Genomic DNA, 20,808 nt, shown 5'->3' with positions numbered 1-20,808 from the left:
AATAGAAACTATAGCAAAGAACCAAATGGAAATTCTAGAACTAGAAGATACAATATAGGAAATCAAAAATTCACTGGGTGGGCTTAATAGAAGAATGGAGATGGCAGAACAGTCATTGACCTTGAAGATCGATAAATAGAAATATCCAATCTGAAGAACAGAGGGAAAAGAAAAGAAAAAAACCTCAGGGAACCGTGGGACAATATTAAAACTCTAATATATGTGTCCTTGAAGTACAGAAGAAGAGGATGGAGAGAATGGGGCAGAGAAAAATTTTGAAGAAATAATGGTTTAAAATTTCCCAACTTCGGTGAAAGACATAAATTTTCAGATTCAAGAAGCTCGGTAAACCCAAAGCAGACTTGAAAATAAGAAAGCCCATGTAGGCACATCATAATCTAACTTCTAAAAACCAGAGATGAAAGAGAAAATTTCGAAAGCAGGCAGAGAAAAAGGACACGGAGCATACAGAGAATAACATTTTATATGTCACTGTTTTCTCATCCAAAACAATAGGCCAGAAGACAGTGGAATAATATCTTTAAAATGCTGGAAGAAAAAAAAGTTGTCAACCCAGAATTGCTTTTCCTGTGAAGACATTCTTCAAGAGCGAAGATGCAATAAAGTCATTTTCAAATAAATGAATACTAATTTGTCACAAGCAGACCTGCACTGTCAGAAATGTAAAGGGAAGTTTTTCAGGCTGAAGGGACATGAAACCAGATGGAAGAGCAGAGCTAGCATGTGGGATAAAGAGACAGAGTAAATCTGTAGGTAAATATAAATGATGCTTTTTTTTTTTTCTTTTTTAATGTCTTTAAGATGCATGTAACTGTTTAAAGCAAAAATTATAATGTTGTATTGTGGTATTTATAACATATGCAGATGAAACCTAAGCATAAAGGATGAGGAGGTGTTAAAGGGACTCATATGGCTGCAAGTTTCCTTCATGTCACATGAAGTGGAAGGTCCTTGGGCAGCACAGAGAGTTTGTGCTCATCTACTAACCTAAAGGTTAGCTGTTCAAACCCACCCAGCAGTGCTGTGGAAGAAAGTCCTGGCCATCTACTTCTGTAGAGATTACAGTCAAGAAAGCAGTTCTGCTCTGTAACACATGGAGTTGCCATGAGTCGGAACTGACTTGATGGCAACAGGTTTGGTTTTTTTGGGTAGGTACAATATCAACTCTAAGAAGATTGGAAAGGGTGTATACGGTAATGCCTGGGGCAGCAGTTCTCTACAGAGCAGTAGTTCTCAATGTGTGGTCTGGGAAGCCCTGGGGGGTCCTTGAGATCCTTTGTGGGGGGGTGGTGGGGGGGGCATGAGGTCAAAATTATTTTCATTGTAATATTAAGATATTATTTGCTTTTTTCACTCTCATTTTCTCACAAGTAAACAGTGATGTTGCCAGAGGTTATGTACCTTATGACTCATGGAATGTGAGCCTGTGCACCCTTGTTCCTGAACGTTTTCTCAGTTTTAATCCTAATACAGTGAATATTAATAGATTAACTCACATAAGCAAAAACTCCTTGGGGTTCTCAATAATTTTTAAGAACAGCTATATACTCTTAAAAATAAGGCGAAGAAGTATAGCTGAAAGTTCATTATATAAATTAAAATGAAAATTTGATATCTAAATGATTTAATTGGGGGAGGGGCTTGTTTCCATTAGGGTGGCCAATCAACCAGGTTTGTCCTGGACTGAGGGGTTTCCTGGAATGCAGGACTTTCTGCCCTAAGACCAGGACAGTACCAAGCAAACCGGGCCAGTTGGTCATCTTATTTCTAATCCTTCAACCATTTACTTGGGCCCCCTTTCCCTTACTCAGATGCGACCCCCTAAAGGGCAAAAGCCGTATCTGCTCAATGTTTAGGCTCTCAAACATAGGTAAGAGGTCTGAGATCCAGGGATGCTAAGAAAATGAAACATGCTACAAAATTGTAAGTATACTATGTTCACAAATATAGGGAACATCTACGAGAAGAATCTAAAATAATTGTGATGGTGTTAGTGTGTAGGCTATGGATGGTTAAAACAATGTTTCTCTATTTAGTAAAATTTCTGCAGTGTTCTTGAATCACTTTAATAGTTAAGGAATAAACGTATTTATAATTGTGACCAGATGGTCTTTGTAAACCAGACAGGGTTAGAAGAATGAGATCATGGCTCCAGAAGATGATGCTAGACCCTGGCTCTGGGGGCATCTTTAATCCGTGTGATTAATGGAGAAGGTTTCTGTCCTGGGATTTTTGACCAGGCACAGATCCTTTCAGTCTTGAGGAGCTGGGCAAGCAAGCCTTCAGTTGTTGCTGGGAATAAATGTGAGCTTCTGCTTAAAGAAAAATTGCTATCCCACTGTCTCCATTCTTCCCATCCCCTCCCGTTCTCACTTACACCTTCTAAGTCCACTTCCGGGCCTATGCACAGTTGACATTTGTTTCACATTAACTGAGGAGGAGCTGGCCATTGAAATTCACCCAGCGGTGCAGTGAAAGAAAGGTCACAGTCATTTTTGTAAGATTACAGTCATTGAAAACCCTAGGGAACACAGTTCTCCTCTGATACACATGGGGTCACCTTGAGTTGGAATCGACTTGACGGCAACAGACTTGTTTGTTTTAGGGAGCGGCAACAGTCCTCAGAGTTTTAAGAGGGCAGGGAGAAGGTGGGAAAGTGGGGGGAGCGCATGGATGTAAGTGCAGGAAGTGCATAAACTTTTGGGGATTTGGTTTTATTTATTTTTTTTTTGTTAGTGCTGCCACCTGCTGTCCTGCATCGGGAAGGGCCCAGCACAGGGCACCTCGGTTTTCCTGGCCAGGGAGGTTTTTCTGCATCATCCATCAGATTCTGGCATTTATTTAAAGAGGAATTTTCACTCTCCTGGAGTCCAGACATCCATGGGAGACCCTGAGCTTGGGGTGGGGAGGGGGTGTGCAGCAGGGACTGTTCCTTTCCACAGTTGCCCTAATAATCTGTGAAGCATTGGAGGAACTAACCCATTCCAGCTCAGGCTGCAGCTACTGAATGAACTAAGACTCTACCCAGGGATGGAAAACTCTCTAGGTGAGACTGAACTAAATAAAAATTGGGAATGTCGGTGTTGGGACTTTAAGAATTTTAGAATCTGGACTTAAGGGAAAGATAATTTGATTTCAGACTTCAGTAACTTTCAACTTAATGTTTTTGGATGGAGCCCTGGTGGCTCAGTGATAAAGAACTCAGCTGCTAACCAAAAGGTCAGCAGATCGAATTCACTAGCTGCTCTTTGGAAACCCTACGGGGCAGTTCTACTCAATCCTATAAGGCTGCTATGAATCAGAATTGACTTGACAGTAACCAATTTGCTTTTTTTTTTTTTTTTTTCGGTTTTAATGTCTTTGAAATCTATTTAACAATGGGATTTGAACTTTTAATTTGGGGGTTTGATATTGGTATAGCTTTTTGTTGTTGTTGTTCAGATTTGAGTCACCTCTTTATTATAGGCATTTCGTTACTGGAGTATCTTAATATCATCATTAACCTCATTACAGAGCCTGATAGCCGTCTTAGATAACATAGCTTAATAAAATTTCAGATGGAAAATGGAATGAGAGTTGACTTTTCAGCCTTGGGTATAGAATATATTTAATATTAATGTATTCTTTAGAATTACTTTGGGATTTTCGTTGGCCAGCAGTGCCAGAGGACACCCAAAAGGAGCAGTGTGAGTCATTGGGTGAGCAGCCTTGTGAACACGGGAGCAGGATGACCTGATTTAGGCCGCTGATCTCCTCCCTAAGTAGACAGTCCAGCCTGGGTCGATCATATGCTTACTTGTCAAACCTAAGAGGTTAAAGAAGAAAAAGCTGGGAACACTAGGGAGAAATGTGTCCTTCCTACTATGATACATCTGACTGATGGTGAGAGCTCCATGATGTGACACTTCTGACCCTCTCCATTCCATCAGTCACTTTGTCCTGGGGAGGTAGAGTCACTTATCCTAGTCAATAAAGATGGGAAAAATAATTGGGCCTGCTTTCCTCAGCTTGGCCTTTGTTCCTCTGGGGAACGAATTGTCCATAGGGAGCATATTTTCTTCGTTTTGGGGTCTCCCTGGTCCAGCATTGCCTTTGTCTTGAGGGTAATGCTGTCTATTCTGGGGAATCACTTAGTACCCCGCCCCCCCCTCCCCCCAATTTGGCTTTTGCACTAAGCTACTTCCTCTGCTTTAGCCTTTATCACTATTAAGGGTATATTTTGCCCTTCATCTGCTAATGCGTTATTTCTCAATTTGTCTGGAACTTGTAAAGGGAAGAGGGATGCTATTTATTCAGCGCCCCCAGAGATGCTAAGATTGTGAATATGATAATTATGACTCTAAGCAACATTCCTGATTATTTTCTAAAGTGTCCAATTCACATTTATATACATATTTATGTGTGTTTGTTATTTTCAATATTAACATATAAGGTCTGTCTTAGTCATCTAGTGCTGCTATAACAGAAATGCCACAAGAGGATGGCTTTAACAAAGAGAAATTTATTGTCTTACAGTCTAGTAGGCTAGAAATCCAAATTCAGGGCATCAACTCCAAGGGAAGGCTTTCTGTCTCTGTTGGCTCTGGAGGAAGGTCCTTGTCATCAGTCTTCCCCCGGCCTAGGAGCTTCTCTGTGCAGGAACCCCGGATCCAAAGGACATGCTCTGCTCCCGGCATGCTTTCTTGATAGTAAAAGGTCCCCCACTCTGCTTGCTTCTCTTTCTTATTGTCTCTTGTAAGATAAAAGGAGGTGCAGGCCATACCCCAGGGAAACTCCCTGTACATTGGATCAGGGATGTGGCCTGACCAAGAGTGTGGCATCCCACGCTAACCCTCTTAAACCACAGCAGAGATTATGATTTATAACACATAGGAAAATCACAAAATGGAGGACAATCACACAAGACTGGGAATCATGGCCTAACCAAGTTGACACATATTTTTGGGAGACACGATTCAATCCATGACAAGGTCATAGTTCCTGGTTTGAATATCAGCATTATCCACATCAACTGGGTTCAGAAGACTCTGAGGGTGATAATAAGCACCATCGTTTTTTGTGAACCCCCACGGTACTGGACAGACTATGTTACACACCACCTGCTCTTACAAGGTTGTCACCGTATAAGGTCTTGACCTGAGTTTTTGCTGAACCAGGGAAGGAGGTGGGGCCCAGAGACGCCATTACAAGGTAATTTGTGACCTTGAGACTTAGAGAGATAAATACAATATTCATGATGATGACAAAATTAGAGAAAGGAACATGAAACACAGGTGAGTGTAGGAGAGAGTCACTCTAAATTTTCTGGCAAAATCAGGCAGTGTTGAACTTGGAAGGAAAAAGAGGAACCCTGGAAAATATGGTAAGGTATTCTTTTTTTTTCTCACTGTCTACGGAAGCATGCTCTGAAGATCTTGCTGAGGGAGATGCCGCTGCTACTGCTGCTGCTGGTGTTTGGGGACGAAGTTAATGTTTTTTCTTATTTATTAAGGCCTTACTGAGTTCCAGACATGTGTTGAATGCTTAACACACTTTATCTCATTTAATCACGGCAACAACAGGCACTGACAATGATGGCTGTGCCTGCGGTAGATGATATTTTTCCCATTTTTACATATGATGAAGCTGGAGCTCAGAGAGGTTAAGCAACTTTTTTAAAGTCATACAACTAAAAGCGGTTAGTCAATGGTTTGAACTCACCTTGACTCATTCATCCAACCAAACATTTCTCAGGTATTCATTGAGCAGGTTGTGTTAGCCACTGTTCTTAGTCACAAGCAACAGAAACCAACTCAGGCTGATTTTAGCAGAAGAGGAATTTATTAATGAGATCCTACATGACTCACAAAAATGCCAGGAGAGCTGGAGTGCCAAGAGAGAAGCGTCACAGAATGGTCAGAACAGGCCTGCTGTCTCTGCCTCTGCCTTTGCTGAGCTCTAGACACTCTAGCTTGTGATGCTCACTCAGTGGGTGCTCCCGTGAGCATCACCTTCTCCTCCATCTTGCTGCAATCACCACTGCCTCAGAGTCTCCATGGTCCCTGCTTCTTGGTGTCATTACCTCTGAATTCAAAGCCTGGGAAGAAGCCTCTGATGAATGGAGCATGAGTCCATAACCCTATCTAGAGCTACTAGAGAGGTGAGGGATGTGCTTCCCGTACCTGGAACTTCTCTCCTGGGAGTCGGGCTCTGCTCCCAAGACTCCTGCAACAAGCAACTCCGCAAACGTGGTAAAGATGTTCAAATGCTGGGAAGCCAGTAAGAATGACAAATGGTCTTATTTGTATGTATGACACTGCTAGGCAGGGTGAAGAATACAAAGATGAACCTGCCTTCAGAAACTTTGTCGTTGTTGTTAGTTGCTGCAGAAATATTAACGTTCGATTACGGAGTGTTGTCCCAGCCCTTGGGCAGGAAATTGAAGGGGATAGGGCGTGCTACCTATGTTAAGTCAGTGCACTGTACTGTGTTTTTAAAATCTGTAAAATTCTGAATTTCAAAACACATCTGGTCCCAAGGGTTATGGATAAGGGCTGTGGCTTGTTTCTGTATTGGGGCTTGATTGGTGGATAGAATTTAGATGTTTGGAAATTTGAAGGGTGTTTTGGGAGGAGGAAACAGTATCATTCCACACAGCCTGGGTCTAGGTTTAAGTCATTGTCGAACCATTACATTTATTTTAAAGGCAGAGGCGACCTCCATTTCTGATAACTACTGTCCCTTAGATCATGATTCACACACAGCTAGAGGGTTGGAGTTTTTGGCTTTCACTTCTTCCCCATGTTATTAATCTCCTCCTTTTCCCACAAATCACCTGAATTCCCTGAAAACTCTGTAACACACCCCTTGGCTGAAAAAGAGCATTGGGCAATCAGTGAAATTCCCCATTCCTCCTTTCTCCCTCCCCCTGTAGGCCTGGATAGCGGGATCTCCAGTCCGGAAGGAGGATGCAGTTTTTGTTTCAAAAGCGGAGGGAACTCCAAGATCAAGGCTGAGTTACCCTTTCCCTAAGTCATGGTCTCCCAGCCCCCTCTCTGTTTAGGTCAGGGAATTTCAGACAGGCCCAGCTGGTAGAGAATCATCTGCACAGAACCAGAACAGGGAGGCTGGTGGAGGTGCCTGCAGAGGGAGCGTCCAAGCCCCGCACTGCTGTCCTGGGAGCCGGCAGGGTCACCCAGCATGCCCACTGGCCCACTTTCTCCCATCAGCTTCTGAAGGTAAAAACCTTAAAAACGAAGAGCCAGAGCTTTGATGGAGGAAAAAGAGTCAGGAAACCTCACATAGGAAGGTTTGGGGCAAAGATGGCAGAAAAGAAGGAAACAGAATGAAGAGAACCTATTTCTCTTTTGTTGACCCCACTCACTCCCACATCATCCCACTACCTGCCATCGTTTTTTGGGTTAGAAACATTTGGCAAGACTTTTCTAGGAACTGTGGGAAGATCTCTTGTCTTTTCAGTAAAGGGGAAAAAAACAACCCTGGAACATTAATGTAGGGAATTGGGAGAATATCTTTTGTTTCCTTTTATGCTTCTCGCCATTCAGCTGCCCCTTTTCTCCTTCCCCACCCAAACCTGTCTCAATGGGAGGCAGTGCTTCTGCCCTCATACCCTTTGTCTCAAGGCCACTGCTTCTTCCTCTACCAGCGGTCATGGGAGCATCATCAGAAACACATGCAATCATAAACAGCATAAAGGGAGCTGGTTTGAAGTGACATGGGGACTCAATGCCAAGAAAGAAGGGAGAACTGTCCTTGATGGCTGGTGATGATGGGCAAAGATTCCTGAAAATCAGGGTGGAAATGGGAATATTTTCATATGAGGGTGGTAGAGAGGCTGATAGAGTTGAGGTGGAGGAGAGCAGAGGAAAGAGGAAACTGGGAGAATGTCCTCACACCCTTGGAGAACAAGAAGAGATGGGAGAAGGTCCAGAGAAGCAATGGGAAGATAAGTTTTAGTCTAGAAATTTCATCGAGATTTTGAGAGGATAGGTGTGTCCTATGGGGATGTATAGTGTTGTGGGTCTGCTTAACCTGTGTGTTATTCTCACGAAGGTGACACTGAAGCTCAGTGACCCCTCCCCCACCAAGCAGGTGCCTGTGTTTGTTAGAGAAATACAGGCAGGCCTACCACCTCTGTAGCTCCAAAGTTCAGAGGTGCAGAGGACCAGGACCAAGAGACATACTACTCCCCACGGTCAGACAAATCGCCGGAGATGTGGTAAGTGATCACGGGCCTACAGACATGTACATGCATGCCATTCTCTTCATCTTCTTGAGAAAAATTTTCAGATTTGAAGCCTGGATTTTAGTTTGACTTAGGCCTTTGGCTTTATTTCAACCTAAGATTCTCTTCCAGGGCCCATTGGCTGCCCTTCTCCTTTCCCCTCCCTTCTCCCTATGACCAATGCTAGAGCTTTGCACTAGGCCACTGATATCGGGGTCACTTACCTCTCTATGCTTTTTTTTCCAGGTGCATTGTCCTGTTTTCCCTTTTGGCATGGGTTTATGCTGAGCCTACCATGTATGGGGAGATCCTGTCTCCTAACTATCCTCAGGCATATCCCAATGAGATAGAGAAATCTTGGGATATAGAAGTTCCTGAAGGGTACGGGATTCATCTCTACTTCACCCATCTGGACATAGAGCTCTCAGAGAACTGTGCATATGACTCAGTGCAGGTATATTATGAGCACATGAAGATTAGAGATGGGAAACCAGGGCCAGGATGGTGGGATGAGAGGGGTATAGATGGAGTGCCACAGGTATGTGATGAACCGGAGCGAAATAGTCCTCAGGTTGTAAATGTTGTTCTTCTGTCTCCATCCATTTTTTCCTGAGTTTCATATGAAAATATAGCCTTTCCTAATTTCTTTTTCATTTCACCTTTTTTTTTTATTGTGGTAAATACATGTGTAACAAAACATCTGCCATTTTAACATTTTGTACATGTAACTTCAGTAATGTTAATTATGTTTGTCATGTTGTTCAACCATCACCATTATCTGTTTCCAGATTTTTGTATCACCCTAAACAGAAGGTCAGTGACCCCTTAGTTTCTTTTTGACTCTTCTCTTAGATAATGTCAGGAGGCCTTCAAGAAAGGATACTCTGTGGACAGAGGACCAGCAAGAATCGCAACTCCCCAATTGTGGAAGAGTTCCAAGTCCCATACAATAAACTCCAGGTGATCTTTAAATCAGACTTCTTCAATGAAGAGCGTTTCACTGGATTTGCTGCATACTATGTTGCCGTAGGTATGGATCACCTTCTGTCTCTACCTTATTGATACAGCTAAAATGTTAGAAGCAGGAAAAACAATGAGCCATGCAATGAATGAAGATTGGGTTTATAATTCTTACAAACCGTTGACTAGGCTTGGGTTCCTCCATGAATCACATTTGTGAAATTCAAACATATGATCATATCTTAGTGGTGATGGTTATAATGGCTTACTAGATAATAAATATTAATTAATTGAAGACTGCTATGTATTTGAATTATATTAGGACTTTCACCTATGTTAACACAACCTTCTCAACCCTTCAAAGTAGGTATTATTGTCTTCATTTAAAGGTAAGGAAAGTGAGGACTAGAAAAGTTAAATAACTTGCCAAGAATCACAGAGGCAATGTATGTTATTCAAACCTATTCAATATAGGGCATTTAAACCTTCAAATTCCATGTGCTTCTATACTTATTTCCACATTAAAATGAAGTTAGAAGATTTTATAAAACCATTGTTTAGACTGGACAGAGGGACCAACATCATACAAAGTAATAGATGTACTAATTTTTCCTCCCTTCAGAAGACATTATATTTAGTCTACACGGTGTGGTCTCTGGAGCTGGAATGCTCTGTATGTGAGGAAGATCAAGGGTCTCTGGTGTTGAGAGCTCCCTTGTAGCTGTGCAATGGTAGGGCACAACTCTGGAACCTTATTATATAAGAGTAATAGACAATAATACCATCCTGAAGAATGGCTCCTTGAGGTCTTTAAGCAACAAGTCTTTCTTACGTTCTCTTACCTGTGTAGTTTTGGGTTTAACCTTATTCTTCCTTCTAGATATTTGTCCTCAACCTCAATCTTTCTTTACTCTCTGTAGATATAAATGAGTGCACAGATTTTGCAGATGCCCCTTGTAGCCACTTCTGCAACAACTTCATTGGTGGTTACTTCTGCTCCTGCCCTCCGGAATACTTCCTCCATGATGACACGAAAACTTGTGGAGTTGAGCCTGGCATCAAGAGGGCTGCACATTCTCTGGGATTTAGAATGGCTTGAGGCCTCAGTGAGGGCTTTATCCACCCTTTCATTTTAGTGCCAGCCTTGATTTGGCATCTATTATAAGTTATCCACAAGCTGAGGGGGTACCACAAGAGGAAAAAAAGACAAGGGTAGATGGTAAAGTTAGTTTATTGGAGGAGAGAGATAGATGCCCTTGAAGAGTCCACCTGGGACTGTTCACAACCTTGAAAGGCCCTGCCACAAGCAAAGTGATGGAAACCCAATGGACATTGGCTATCTCTACGTATATGTATTAGTCGTGTAATTGCATGTGGTCTCCAGTCACGGTATGAATTCCAGGCTAGTTTGAATGGAGAACTGTTAGTTCACGGGAGAAGGAATCATAGGGAAGTCTCTTGCTTGATCCTACATTTGATTCTGCCTTTCTTTTTTTCTCTCTTAGTCAATTGCAGTGGGGACGTATTCACTACACTGATTGGGGAGATTGCAAGTCCCAATTATCCCAGTCCATACCCAGAGAACTCAAGGTGTGAATACCAGATTTTGTCGGAGGAATGGTTCCAAGTGGTGGTGACTGGGCGGAGAGAAGATTTTGATGTGGAGCCAGCGGATTCAGACGGGAACTGTCCCGACAGTTTGGTTGTGCGTGATGGACGATTAATTTTTTCCCTAACTCGAATGAAGAGATTTCTCCTTGAAGACAAAATTATCTTTTGTTCTGCCCCTTCATTTCTTTTTCTTCTTCTTATTTTGTATTACATCTATTATGTCTGTTACTTTTATCCCCTCCTTTTTGCCTCTTTCCTTTAATCTTTCTGCCTCTCTTCTGATTTTATCTTTTTATTTCCTTTCCATTTGTTGCAGGAGATCAGCAATTTGGTCCTGACTGTGGTAGTGGATTCGCTGGGCCACTAAATATTGAAACAAAGAGTAATGCTCTTAATATCATCTTCTGAACTGACCAGGAAGGGCAAAAAAAGGGCTGGAAACTTCGTTACCATGGAGATCGTGAGTAACCTAGAAGTTGCAGTTTTGTTGGTGGTACCAAAGTCTCTGGACAACGGAGAATCAAAACTATTGTATGGATATGAATCCTGAGATACTTTACTTTGTTACTTTTCACCTTTGTTACATCTTCACAGAAAGCTCTAAACCTATCAGTGGTTGCTAGTAATGACATAATCTTTAGGAACCCTTCAATCCTGGGAGTACAGACAACTTGGGGGTGGTTTTTTTTTCATTAGTAATGCCATATTATTTTAGACATCTGCCATATTGGAGTGTAAGGCATCAGGATTGAGAGCAGCTGAAATATTTTAGAAAGTGTGAGAATGATGTAAATAGAGTAGGGATTCTCCAAGTACTAAGTATTTATTTATTTATTTTCTTCTTCAACTTGTGTCCTCTCCAAGCAATCCCCTGTCCTAAAGAATTCATTGCCAATTCTGTCTGGGAGCCTGAGAAGGCAAAATACGTGTTTAAAAATATGGTGAAGATAACCTGTCTGGATGGGTTTGAAGTTGTGGAGGTAAAGTACCATTAAGGGTTCTCAATCCTTGGCTTTAGGTCAGGATGAGCATACTGGGGTTTTCCAATTGTTTATTTAATGTTCTTGTCTGAGCCAGGTATAGCATTTTTTCCATAAGCAGAGCAGCTGAGGGTCTTCAGTCCTTCCTTGTGAGCCATGGAGCTCCTTGGCCAGCTTGGGATTCTCTTTCTGCTTCCATCTTCTTGGGGATGGAGATCTTGGGGATGGGGATGGGTAGCTGATATGGTGGGGCAAAGATGTCATTTAACCCCAGATCCTGTGTGCTTTGGGTCACTCTGCTAAGGTGAGGACTCCTCAGTGGTCCAAAGCCAGAGATAGTTTCTATTTTTGGTTTAATTCCCATGTCTACCCTTCTAAGTTAAAGGTGATGTCTATTCTCCAGAGAAATGTTAGCTCGACCTCTTTCTATTCTACTTGTCAAAGCAAAGGAAAGTGGAGTAATTCGAAACTGAAATGTCAACGTATGTATCTCTTCAAAGTAGGGATTCTTTTTTTCTTTCAAAAGGAATTGAAAGGTAGGCACATCATGATTCAAATGCAAGGTTTCCTCTTATACTCTTAAGAGAATGGCTGGGTTTTTGAAGGGAATCCAGTCATTGGGGCTTCTCTAGTCCCAGCTCTTATCTGGTCCCAGGTCAGCCAGACTAGCATGTTTCTTCCAAAGAGAGAACTATGGGATTGGTAGAGTTCATAGCCCCATATGGATGCATTCCTGGCCTCTACAGAGGCCTTTACCAATCACTGAGAACCAGGTTCCTCCTTGTAACTTTGAAGGGGCCATCTGAACTGGCAAGTCTCAGTGGGCTGGGGAATTGAATGATGCCAGTTGGAGGTCATGGCCACACGGAGGATGATATGGGGAGATTCATCCCACAGGTGCTTATGGTTGTGGTATAGGGAAGGAGTGAGGAACATGGCTGGGAGGGTAGAACTGGCCCCATGACTCTCTGGGAGGGAGTGGCTATCTAGACCATCACTCTCCTACCTTCCTCTTGTAGCTGTGGACTGTGGTACTCCTGAACCCATTCGGAATGGTAAAGCCAAAAATCCAGGAGGTACTTTATTTGGTTCTGTCACTCACTGTACTTGTGAGGAGCCATATTACCACGTGGAAAATGAAGGAAGTGGTAAGTTTCTTTTACTAGATGAAAGAAAGCGAGAGAGAAGGTGGTGGGGATGGAGGTGAATAGTATGATCTTTCTGGGTTTGAGAGAGTTCAGGGAGAAATGAGGAAGATGGGACAGACATCGGTTCATCCTCTTGGCTTAGTCTAAGGATACGGTTTTCATATGGGGCAGAGTGGTTTCTCTGGGATCACCCATAGTGGGTCATTGTGATCACCTAGCTCAGCCTCACAGCTACTGCAGGAATTCTCACTACAACATCCATTTCATGTAGTCACCAGCTTTTGACAAATTATTTCATGTGAAAGCCATAGGAGCAATACTTCCAGGTTCAAGTCACCGTAGTGCTGTGATGACTTGGCTTTCTTGATGTAGAGGCCTCGGTGGTGCTAGATGAAGGGCTGGATGAGACACAATATATCCCACTACATTGCTCTTTACTTCCCTTTATTTTATTTTTCCCACTTGCATAGCACTTTCTGAATTTCTACCATATTTCTTCTTCCTTCTGCTTTGAAGACTCGTCCTTCCTCTCCAGGGGCAGGATAGAAGCTAGAGAGATTTTTTTGGGAGATATCCTTAAGATTATTTTCTAGCTGCTTTGATGATACCTACTCAAATCTCAGAGGAGCTGAGGGTCTGAAAGGAAGGGTGGACAGGAAGAGAGAAATGTGGTGGTGGTTGTGTTGATTATCTCTTGTGCTTTTCCAGGGGAGTATCACTGCAGTGGTAATGGAAGCTGGGTGAATGCGGTGCTGGGCACAGAGCTGCCGAAATGTGTTCCAGGTAATCAGGGCTCAGGGTTGGGTAGAGACCATAGCCCCAGGTGCAAGTGAGTGGGGTAGTCACCTTCTGAAAGTAGCTGTAATCCTCTTGGGAAAGGAGTTAACAGTTCTGTGCCTATCAGAGTCCACCTTGATGAAGTAGAGATAGCACTGGGATGTGGGCCTGCCAGGGCCCTGAGGCATTCCCTCAACCACACTGAGTCAGGCCTACTGAGAGGAAAGGGGAAAGTCAGCCAGTGACAGTTGGTGTCAGAGTCAGGGCTAGTGGGTCTGGTAATGTAGATGTGGTAAGGGGATGCAGGATTACTAAGAACAGGGCATGAAAGTTAAGAGTGAAGAGTCAACACTCAGAAACAAAGCTAGCTGAATAGCCTAGTTATTATATTAAAATCTACATGGTAACATGACATGGAGGGATAAAGGAAATGAGGGGTTGCAGGCAGATCAGAGTTGAACAGAAGGAAGGCACTGGGAAAGCCAGAGTAGTAATGATTCTGGTAGTAGCAAAAATACTATTGAGAACTAGGGATTGAGTTAATTTGTTGTGTTGATTATCTCCATCAAGTCCTTGCAATGGCCCTGTGAGGTGTTATTAGTCCCAGTTTAGAGATGAGTGAATTAAAGCAAGTACTCAGAGTTTAGTACGGGGCAGGACCAGGCTTTGAACCTAGGTCTGTCTGAGTCCAAGTCCCATATGTTCAATGCAGAGTCCACTCGGGCTGACTGGTGAGGGATTTAGGTAAGCCAACTTAAACTGAAATAAAATTCTGTGTCAGTTATATTTGGTAGTGCCAAAGGGATCATACCTGGACCCAGTCAAAGGGGAGCAGAGGCCAAGGGGAAAGAAAAAGCACCTGTCTTTACCCTCCTCTGTAGGCTGATCTGTGGGTTAGGAGGAGGGACTCAGCTGCAAATTGGACTCAGAAAAGAAGGTGATGAGGCCTTTGGTGTGGGCGTCAGAAGAAGGTGGAATGCTTACCTCTCCCACCATCTGTGTGAGGAAACGGCTGCCAGGGACTGTCTTCCTAGCACTGGCCCCCATATGCTCATGTGACTCATGTGCTGAACCTGAGGATAGAATGTGCCTCTAGAGGGACTGTGAGTGAAGCTGTCAACAGTGTCAGGCACTAGCTTATTTGGATGCAGTTATTCACACTGCCTTGGTTTAACTAGCTTCTCCCATGAGCCTGCTTGTGGCATTGGCTGAAGTGCGATGTTTGGTCCTTAGGTAGAGTTAGGATGAGTCAGGTACTGAGATGGGTGGCCAAGTGCAGGGCTGGCTATATCTTGCAAGAGAGCTCTGCTGCCCTGGCAGGTAAAAGTATTTAAGTGATTTGAGGAATTACAGGAGGTCAACATCTATTTCTTGCTCACTCCCCATCTTGTTCTTTTTCCTTCCTAGTCTGCCGAGTCCCCAGTGAGACCTTTGTGGGAATACAGAGAATATTTGGAGGATCCGAAGCAAAGATTGAAAATTTCCCCTGGCAAGTTTTCTTCCCAAAGCCACGGGCTGGTGGAGCTCTCATTGACGAGCGCTGGGTGCTGACGACCGTTCAGGTCATGGAGGGAAACCAGGACCCAGTAATGTATGGGCTCCACATCAGTGCATACCTCAGTTCTGGAAAATGCCCAGATGCTCACTGCTGAGCGTGTGATTATTCATCCTGGCTGGGAATTCCTGGATGACCCAGAAAAGCGAAAGAATTTTGACAATGACATTGCATTAGTGCTGCTGAAAGACCCAGTGAAAATGAGACCCACTGTCTCTCCCATCTGTCTGCCAGGCACTACCCCAGAATATAGCCCCTCAGTGGGAGACCTGGGACTGATCTCAGGCTGGGGCCGAACAGAGGTAAAAAATCATGTTATCCGACTCCGAGGGGCAAGGTTACCCATAACTTCCTTAGCAAAGTGCCAGGAGGTGAAGCGGAAAGATTCCAAAGTGGATATAGGGAAGTACATTTTCACTGATAACATGATCTGTGCTGGAGGTGAGAAGGGGGTTGATAGCTGTGAAGGGGACAGTGGTGGGGCCTTTGCTATGCAAGACCCCAGTGAAGAGGACCCCAAATTCTATGTAGCTGGCCTGACATCCTGGGGCCCCCAGTGTGGGACTTACGGGATCTACACAAAGGTGAAGAACTACATTGATTGGATAATGAAGACTATGCAGGAAAACAGCGCCCCCAGTATGGACTAAGCCATATATGTACCACCAGCCTCTCCAAGGGGCATTAGCAATCTCCTGGATCGGTAGGACCAATCCATTGCTTTCAGTTCCTCACAATAGTCTTACTGTTTCACCGTGACTGAGAGAAGACACGGAAGTAGGATTTAGCTAGAACTTAGTTTTCAGGATACCTGGCTGGGAGTAGCAGTTGATCATGGCATTGGCTTGGTCATTCAGTTGTGGTCTGAATCTGTGGAGTCCTCCCCCCGAATACCTGCTACAAATAACAACATGGGGAGGGCAGTCCCATCTTGCACTATTCAACAGGGTGTTCCCTTTCCTGATGTTATAGTTCTGACTCTGAAATTTATTGTTGGGGAATCCTTGGTTTCTTGTTTCTCTTTCACCTCTTTGCCATTCTGTTTATCATTTTTAGTTATATTAAAGCATTCCAGCTGACTTGCTTTATTCCACATCAAGAGATCAGACCCATAGAAAGGGAATGGGATGGGGGGTGCTATTGTGTCATGTAAATTCAGGCATTTGCTAGTTAATATTTATTTGTCATGAAAATGGAGAGTTCAGCTTTTCTCCTGTCTTCCAATCGAAATTTACTGAAGGGGAGGGTGCTAAGTATTGTGGATTAGCATGAACATCACTAGCACAAGCTCCCATATTTTGCTTTTGAAACCCATTAGACATACATGATCCTCATTTAGAAGTCGACGAGCAACAGTTAGAATTTGGCTGTTTAAGACCTTTAAGCATAAACTGTTGAAGTACAAATTATTTCAGTGTGCCCCCTGAAAATTGTCCGTGATACTTATTTGTATAATACAATGTTATGGCTCAATAATAATTAAAAAGAACAACAAAAGAAATTCAACATGTCCTTATCTGTTTTCTCAGTGGTTTTGGCCAGTTTGTCAGTCAGGCAGCAGTATTGTCTCTGGATTGAACACTGTACCATACCAAGATGTTGTAGCTGAACATCCAGTAGGGAAGGGCCCAAAGACTCTCCTTTCTATTTTCTAGGGGAAGGGAAATTAAAAAAAACAAGTCCTTCTCACAAAAATAATTAGTGATGAGAAATGACCACAGACTAGAAACCAGCGTTTTCAATGTTGAGGACAGGAGAGCTATCTTAGGGTTGGGTGGTAGTTGCCCAAACAGGGTGTCTTATGAAAGCTGGGGACTGAGAGTAACAGTTTTGGGGACTCCTGCCTATTTGACTGAACATGTGGCTTTCAGGAGAGCAGTTTTTGCCAGAAGCCTGAAGGGGCTGATTTGTTGCCCATCAAGAAAGGACTTTGATCTTCCGTAGACCATAAAGGCTAAATTCAACAGTTGACCTTAGACTGAGGGTAAACACAGTATGAAGTAACCAGAAGAACTTAGTTATGAGTGCTGCCGTAACAGAAATACCACAAGTACCGAGGCATATCTACAGAAAATGGCGCTTATGGCAAGCACAGAAATTGCGTCCCTGTCCACACATCTGACACCCATCTTTTAGATAATTTTACCATAATATCAGCTCGAAACACAAGTTAAGCTCATTCACCTTTTGCTTAACACATTATGGCTCTACATGAATATTGCAACTGCACCTTCCTTGCTTTCATTCATGAAAGTTGGTCTATGATGTGCTCAAAGTCATTTTTTTCAGTTTCTTCTCTTTCTACACTCAGCAGAGCAAGATTACACAGTCTGCCTTGATCCACAGAGGATCTCAAAAATGAAAGTATTAGTTTTAACTTGCTGAATAATCTCTCACAGCTGGCAATGGAAACTGAAATGGTTAATCAAAACTGCTCAGTGGTGCCCACTCCCTTTCAAGTGGTGCCCAGGGCATGTGCCATACCTGCATACCTTAGATGAGCCTCTGCACAAGTGGGTGGGCTTAGCAAACAGAAGTATATTTTTTCTCACAGTTTAAAAAAATTCATTGCCGTCGAGTCAATCCCGACTCAGAGTGATCCTGTAGGACAGAGTAGCACTGCCCCATAGGGTTTCCAAGGCTGTACCCAGTGATTAAGTTATTGGCTGCTAACTGAAAGTCAGTGGTTCGAAGTCACCAGCCACTCACCTGGGGAAAGACATGGCAGTTTGCTTTCGTAAAGATTACAGCACTGGAAACCCCATGGGGGCAGCTCTACTCTGTCTCATAGGGTAGCCATTAGTTGGAATCAACTTGACGGCATGGGTTTTTTTTTTTATCTTTATGGAAGCAGACTGCCACACCTTTCTCCTCAGGAGGCTGGTGGGTTCGAACCACCAACCTTTAGGTTAGCAGGTGAGCACTTAACCACTGTACCACAAGGGCTGCTTTCTCACAGTTTGGGAGGCTAGAGGTCTGAATTCAGGGCACTAGTTTCTAGGGGAAGGCTCTCTCTGTCCAATCTGGGAGAAAATTCTTGCCCCTTTCGGCTTCTTTTCCTCGGTTCTTTGGTGATCTCTGCGTGACACCAATATTTCCCCATTTGCGCTTGCTTGCTTCTGTGCCTAAACGGCTCCTTTTATATCTCAAAATGGATTAGTTTAAAATAGAGCCTACATGGATGTAATCTCATTAACATAACAAAGAAAACTGTATTCCCAGATAGGATTGCAGCCACATGTATGTATAGGGGTTTAGGTTTACAACACATATTTTTTTGAGGACAAAATTAAATCCATAACAAACTCTAATTAAAAGCCTGAAGAATCAAAGAGGAATTACAAGAGGGAGGCTTTGGAAGGACGCACTCCAAGCAGCATAAAGACATTTGCCTTATTCATAGGTTGTAGCCAATCCCCTCCGCTTGGCATACAATGGAATTGATAATGCGTCCTGGACTACAGTGTTTAGTGTGGGAGAAGAAGGATCCCTCTAGAAAAAGAAAAGGCATTGCAGAGACATTAAGATTTAGAAACATGATCTGTGATAGGCATTTTCCTTCTCATTTTATAATTGGGGTATGTATTACCTTTCCTAGGGCTGCCATAACAATGTACCATGAACTTGGTGGCTTAAAACAATAGAAATTTATTCTCTCACCGTTCTGGAGGATAGAAGGCTGAAATGAAGGTGTTGACAGGGCCACGTTCTCTCTGAAGGCTCTAGGGGAGGATCCTTCCTCTCTTCTTGTGAGCTTCTGGTGGCTGCTGTCATCCTTGGCGTTCCTTGAGTTGTAGCCACATCAGTCCAATCTCTGTGTCTGTTGTCACATGGCATTCTCCCTTGTCTCTGTGTCCAAATTTCCTTCTTCTTATAGGGACACCTGTCATTGGATTAAGGCCTACCCTAATCCAGTGTGACCTCATTTTATCTTGATTACATCAGCAGAGAGCCTATTTCCAAACGAGGTCACATTATAGGTCCCTGAAGTTTGGACTTTTTGGAGGATGCAATTACTACCCACTGCAGGGTAATAGTAAAAACTAACCTGGGATCTGACAAGTAGCAGAAAAAGGAAAGCCATTCCTGCCAGGGAGAATCTTCAGTCTATTTGGGTTTTGTCCTTGTGATGGGCAAGATTTCCCATTGGTGAATTGAATAGAAAGAATTCCCTCTTTGCTGTTGCTTGTATGGTATGAAAGGTATGGTTTTTGCATGGTTAACTGGTTCACTGTACTGCACACTGTGGACTTTCACAAGGTCATTTCCCTGGGTGAATGGCAGGCTGGGCATCTAAATGAATCATCCTTAAAGACTCCAGAGCTGGGAGAAGCTCATCACCAGGGCCTAGAAGGGCTAGAAAATCTTTCATTGTGGCTTGCAGGATGTTGTTCAGAATACTTTTCAAGTCACTTGGGGGCAAGCATGTGTCCATTTCACCTGAAACTCAGGAAAAGACAGTTTTTAAAAGGAGGTGAGTGGTCACTTTTGTTTGGTTGGAAGAAAAGGGACTGGCAGGCCAGTTTCTCAGGTCAGGGAGAAAAGACAGTGCTCAGAAGCGAAGAGGACTTGACGAGAAGGAACTATTTGAAACCGGGTCAGCCCAGAAGGGGTAGAAGAGATTTCTGGAACTCTCTAAGTTGCTTTTACTGGGATTCCTAGAATCAGAAACATATTCCTTGGAAGTGTGACTATGCTTTCTGCCTATTTGTTATTGTTTTTTGAATTAAAAATATGAGAAAAATTTATTTAATCTTGATTATTTTCTTGGACTCTTCCCTGATTTTCTTAAACGATATTTTAAAACTTTTTCTTTTGAAATGTAGATTCACAGAAAGATGCAAAGATAGTACAAAGAGATCCCGTGCATCCCTCCCTAGTTTACCCTTGCGGTTACATCTTATGAACTACATTGTTAGTTGTGGTCGAGTCAGTTATGACTCATGGCAACCCCATGTGTGCACAGTAGAACTCTGTTCCGTGGGGCTTTCAGGCTGTGACCTTTCAGAAGCAGATCACCAGGCCTGTCTTCCAAGGTGCTCTGGGTAGTAGGTTTGACCACCAACCTTTTGGCTAACAGTTGAGCCTTAAGCATTTGTGCCACTCAGGGCCTTCTTATGAACTAGAGTACAATATCAAAATTGACATTGGTACAATGTGTATATATAGTTTTGCATCATTTTATTCCATGTGTAGATCCATGTAACCACCACTTCAATCAAGACAATTATTCTGTTACCACAAAGATCTCAGCTTTGCTGTTTATAGTCACACCTTTTCTTTTTTCATTTTCTCTTAAAAAAAAAAAAAAAAAGAAAAACAAACACTACTTTGAAAAATCTAGCTTCTCTTGGCCATGCTAGGAGGATGGAGGGAAATGGATTTTGGATGTGCTCACCCTTGAGCCAGAGAAAGGAGAAGCCTGGGATATGACTCGGGGGGAAGTCGGGGGTGGGGGTGAAGTTGTGGCAACAAGGACCACAGTGGGGGAACTCCAAAAGGGGAAGCATTAGACTTCAAGGGACAATCCCC

General features: G+C 43.2%; 1 protein-coding gene across 1 annotated transcript; it reads left to right on the top strand.

Annotated features, from left to right (window-relative positions):
* The first annotated feature begins 8,540 nt into the window (after positions 1-8,540).
* Positions 8,541-15,926, top strand: LOC135231334 (complement C1s subcomponent-like). The gene is made up of 6 exons (XM_064285185.1): positions 8,541-8,783; positions 9,098-9,275; positions 12,816-12,872; positions 13,653-13,727; positions 15,129-15,307; positions 15,360-15,926. Exons 1-6 carry the CDS (start codon positions 8,541-8,543, stop codon positions 15,924-15,926), a joined length of 1,299 nt encoding a protein of 432 aa, XP_064141255.1.
* The last annotated feature ends 4,882 nt before the right edge of the window (positions 15,927-20,808 follow it).

This window comes from Loxodonta africana, chromosome 4, assembly GCF_030014295.1.
Source record: "Loxodonta africana isolate mLoxAfr1 chromosome 4, mLoxAfr1.hap2, whole genome shotgun sequence".
NCBI lineage: Eukaryota > Metazoa > Chordata > Mammalia > Proboscidea > Elephantidae > Loxodonta > Loxodonta africana.
The sequence above is the reverse complement of the archived record's forward strand: the minus strand, read 5'-3'. Positions and strand labels throughout refer to the sequence as shown.

Excerpts from the sequence above, each read along its gene's own strand:
- LOC135231334 (XM_064285185.1), top strand. The coding sequence starts at position 8,541 with ATGTATGGGGAGATCCTGTCTCCTAACTATCCTCAGGCATATCCCAAT. Across the intron at positions 8,784-9,097 it reads GTATAGATGGAGTGCCACAG|ATAATGTCAGGAGGCCTTCA; the intron begins GTATGTGATGAA and ends CTCTTCTCTTAG. Across the intron at positions 12,873-13,652 it reads TAAAGCCAAAAATCCAGGAG|GGGAGTATCACTGCAGTGGT; the intron begins GTACTTTATTTG and ends GTGCTTTTCCAG.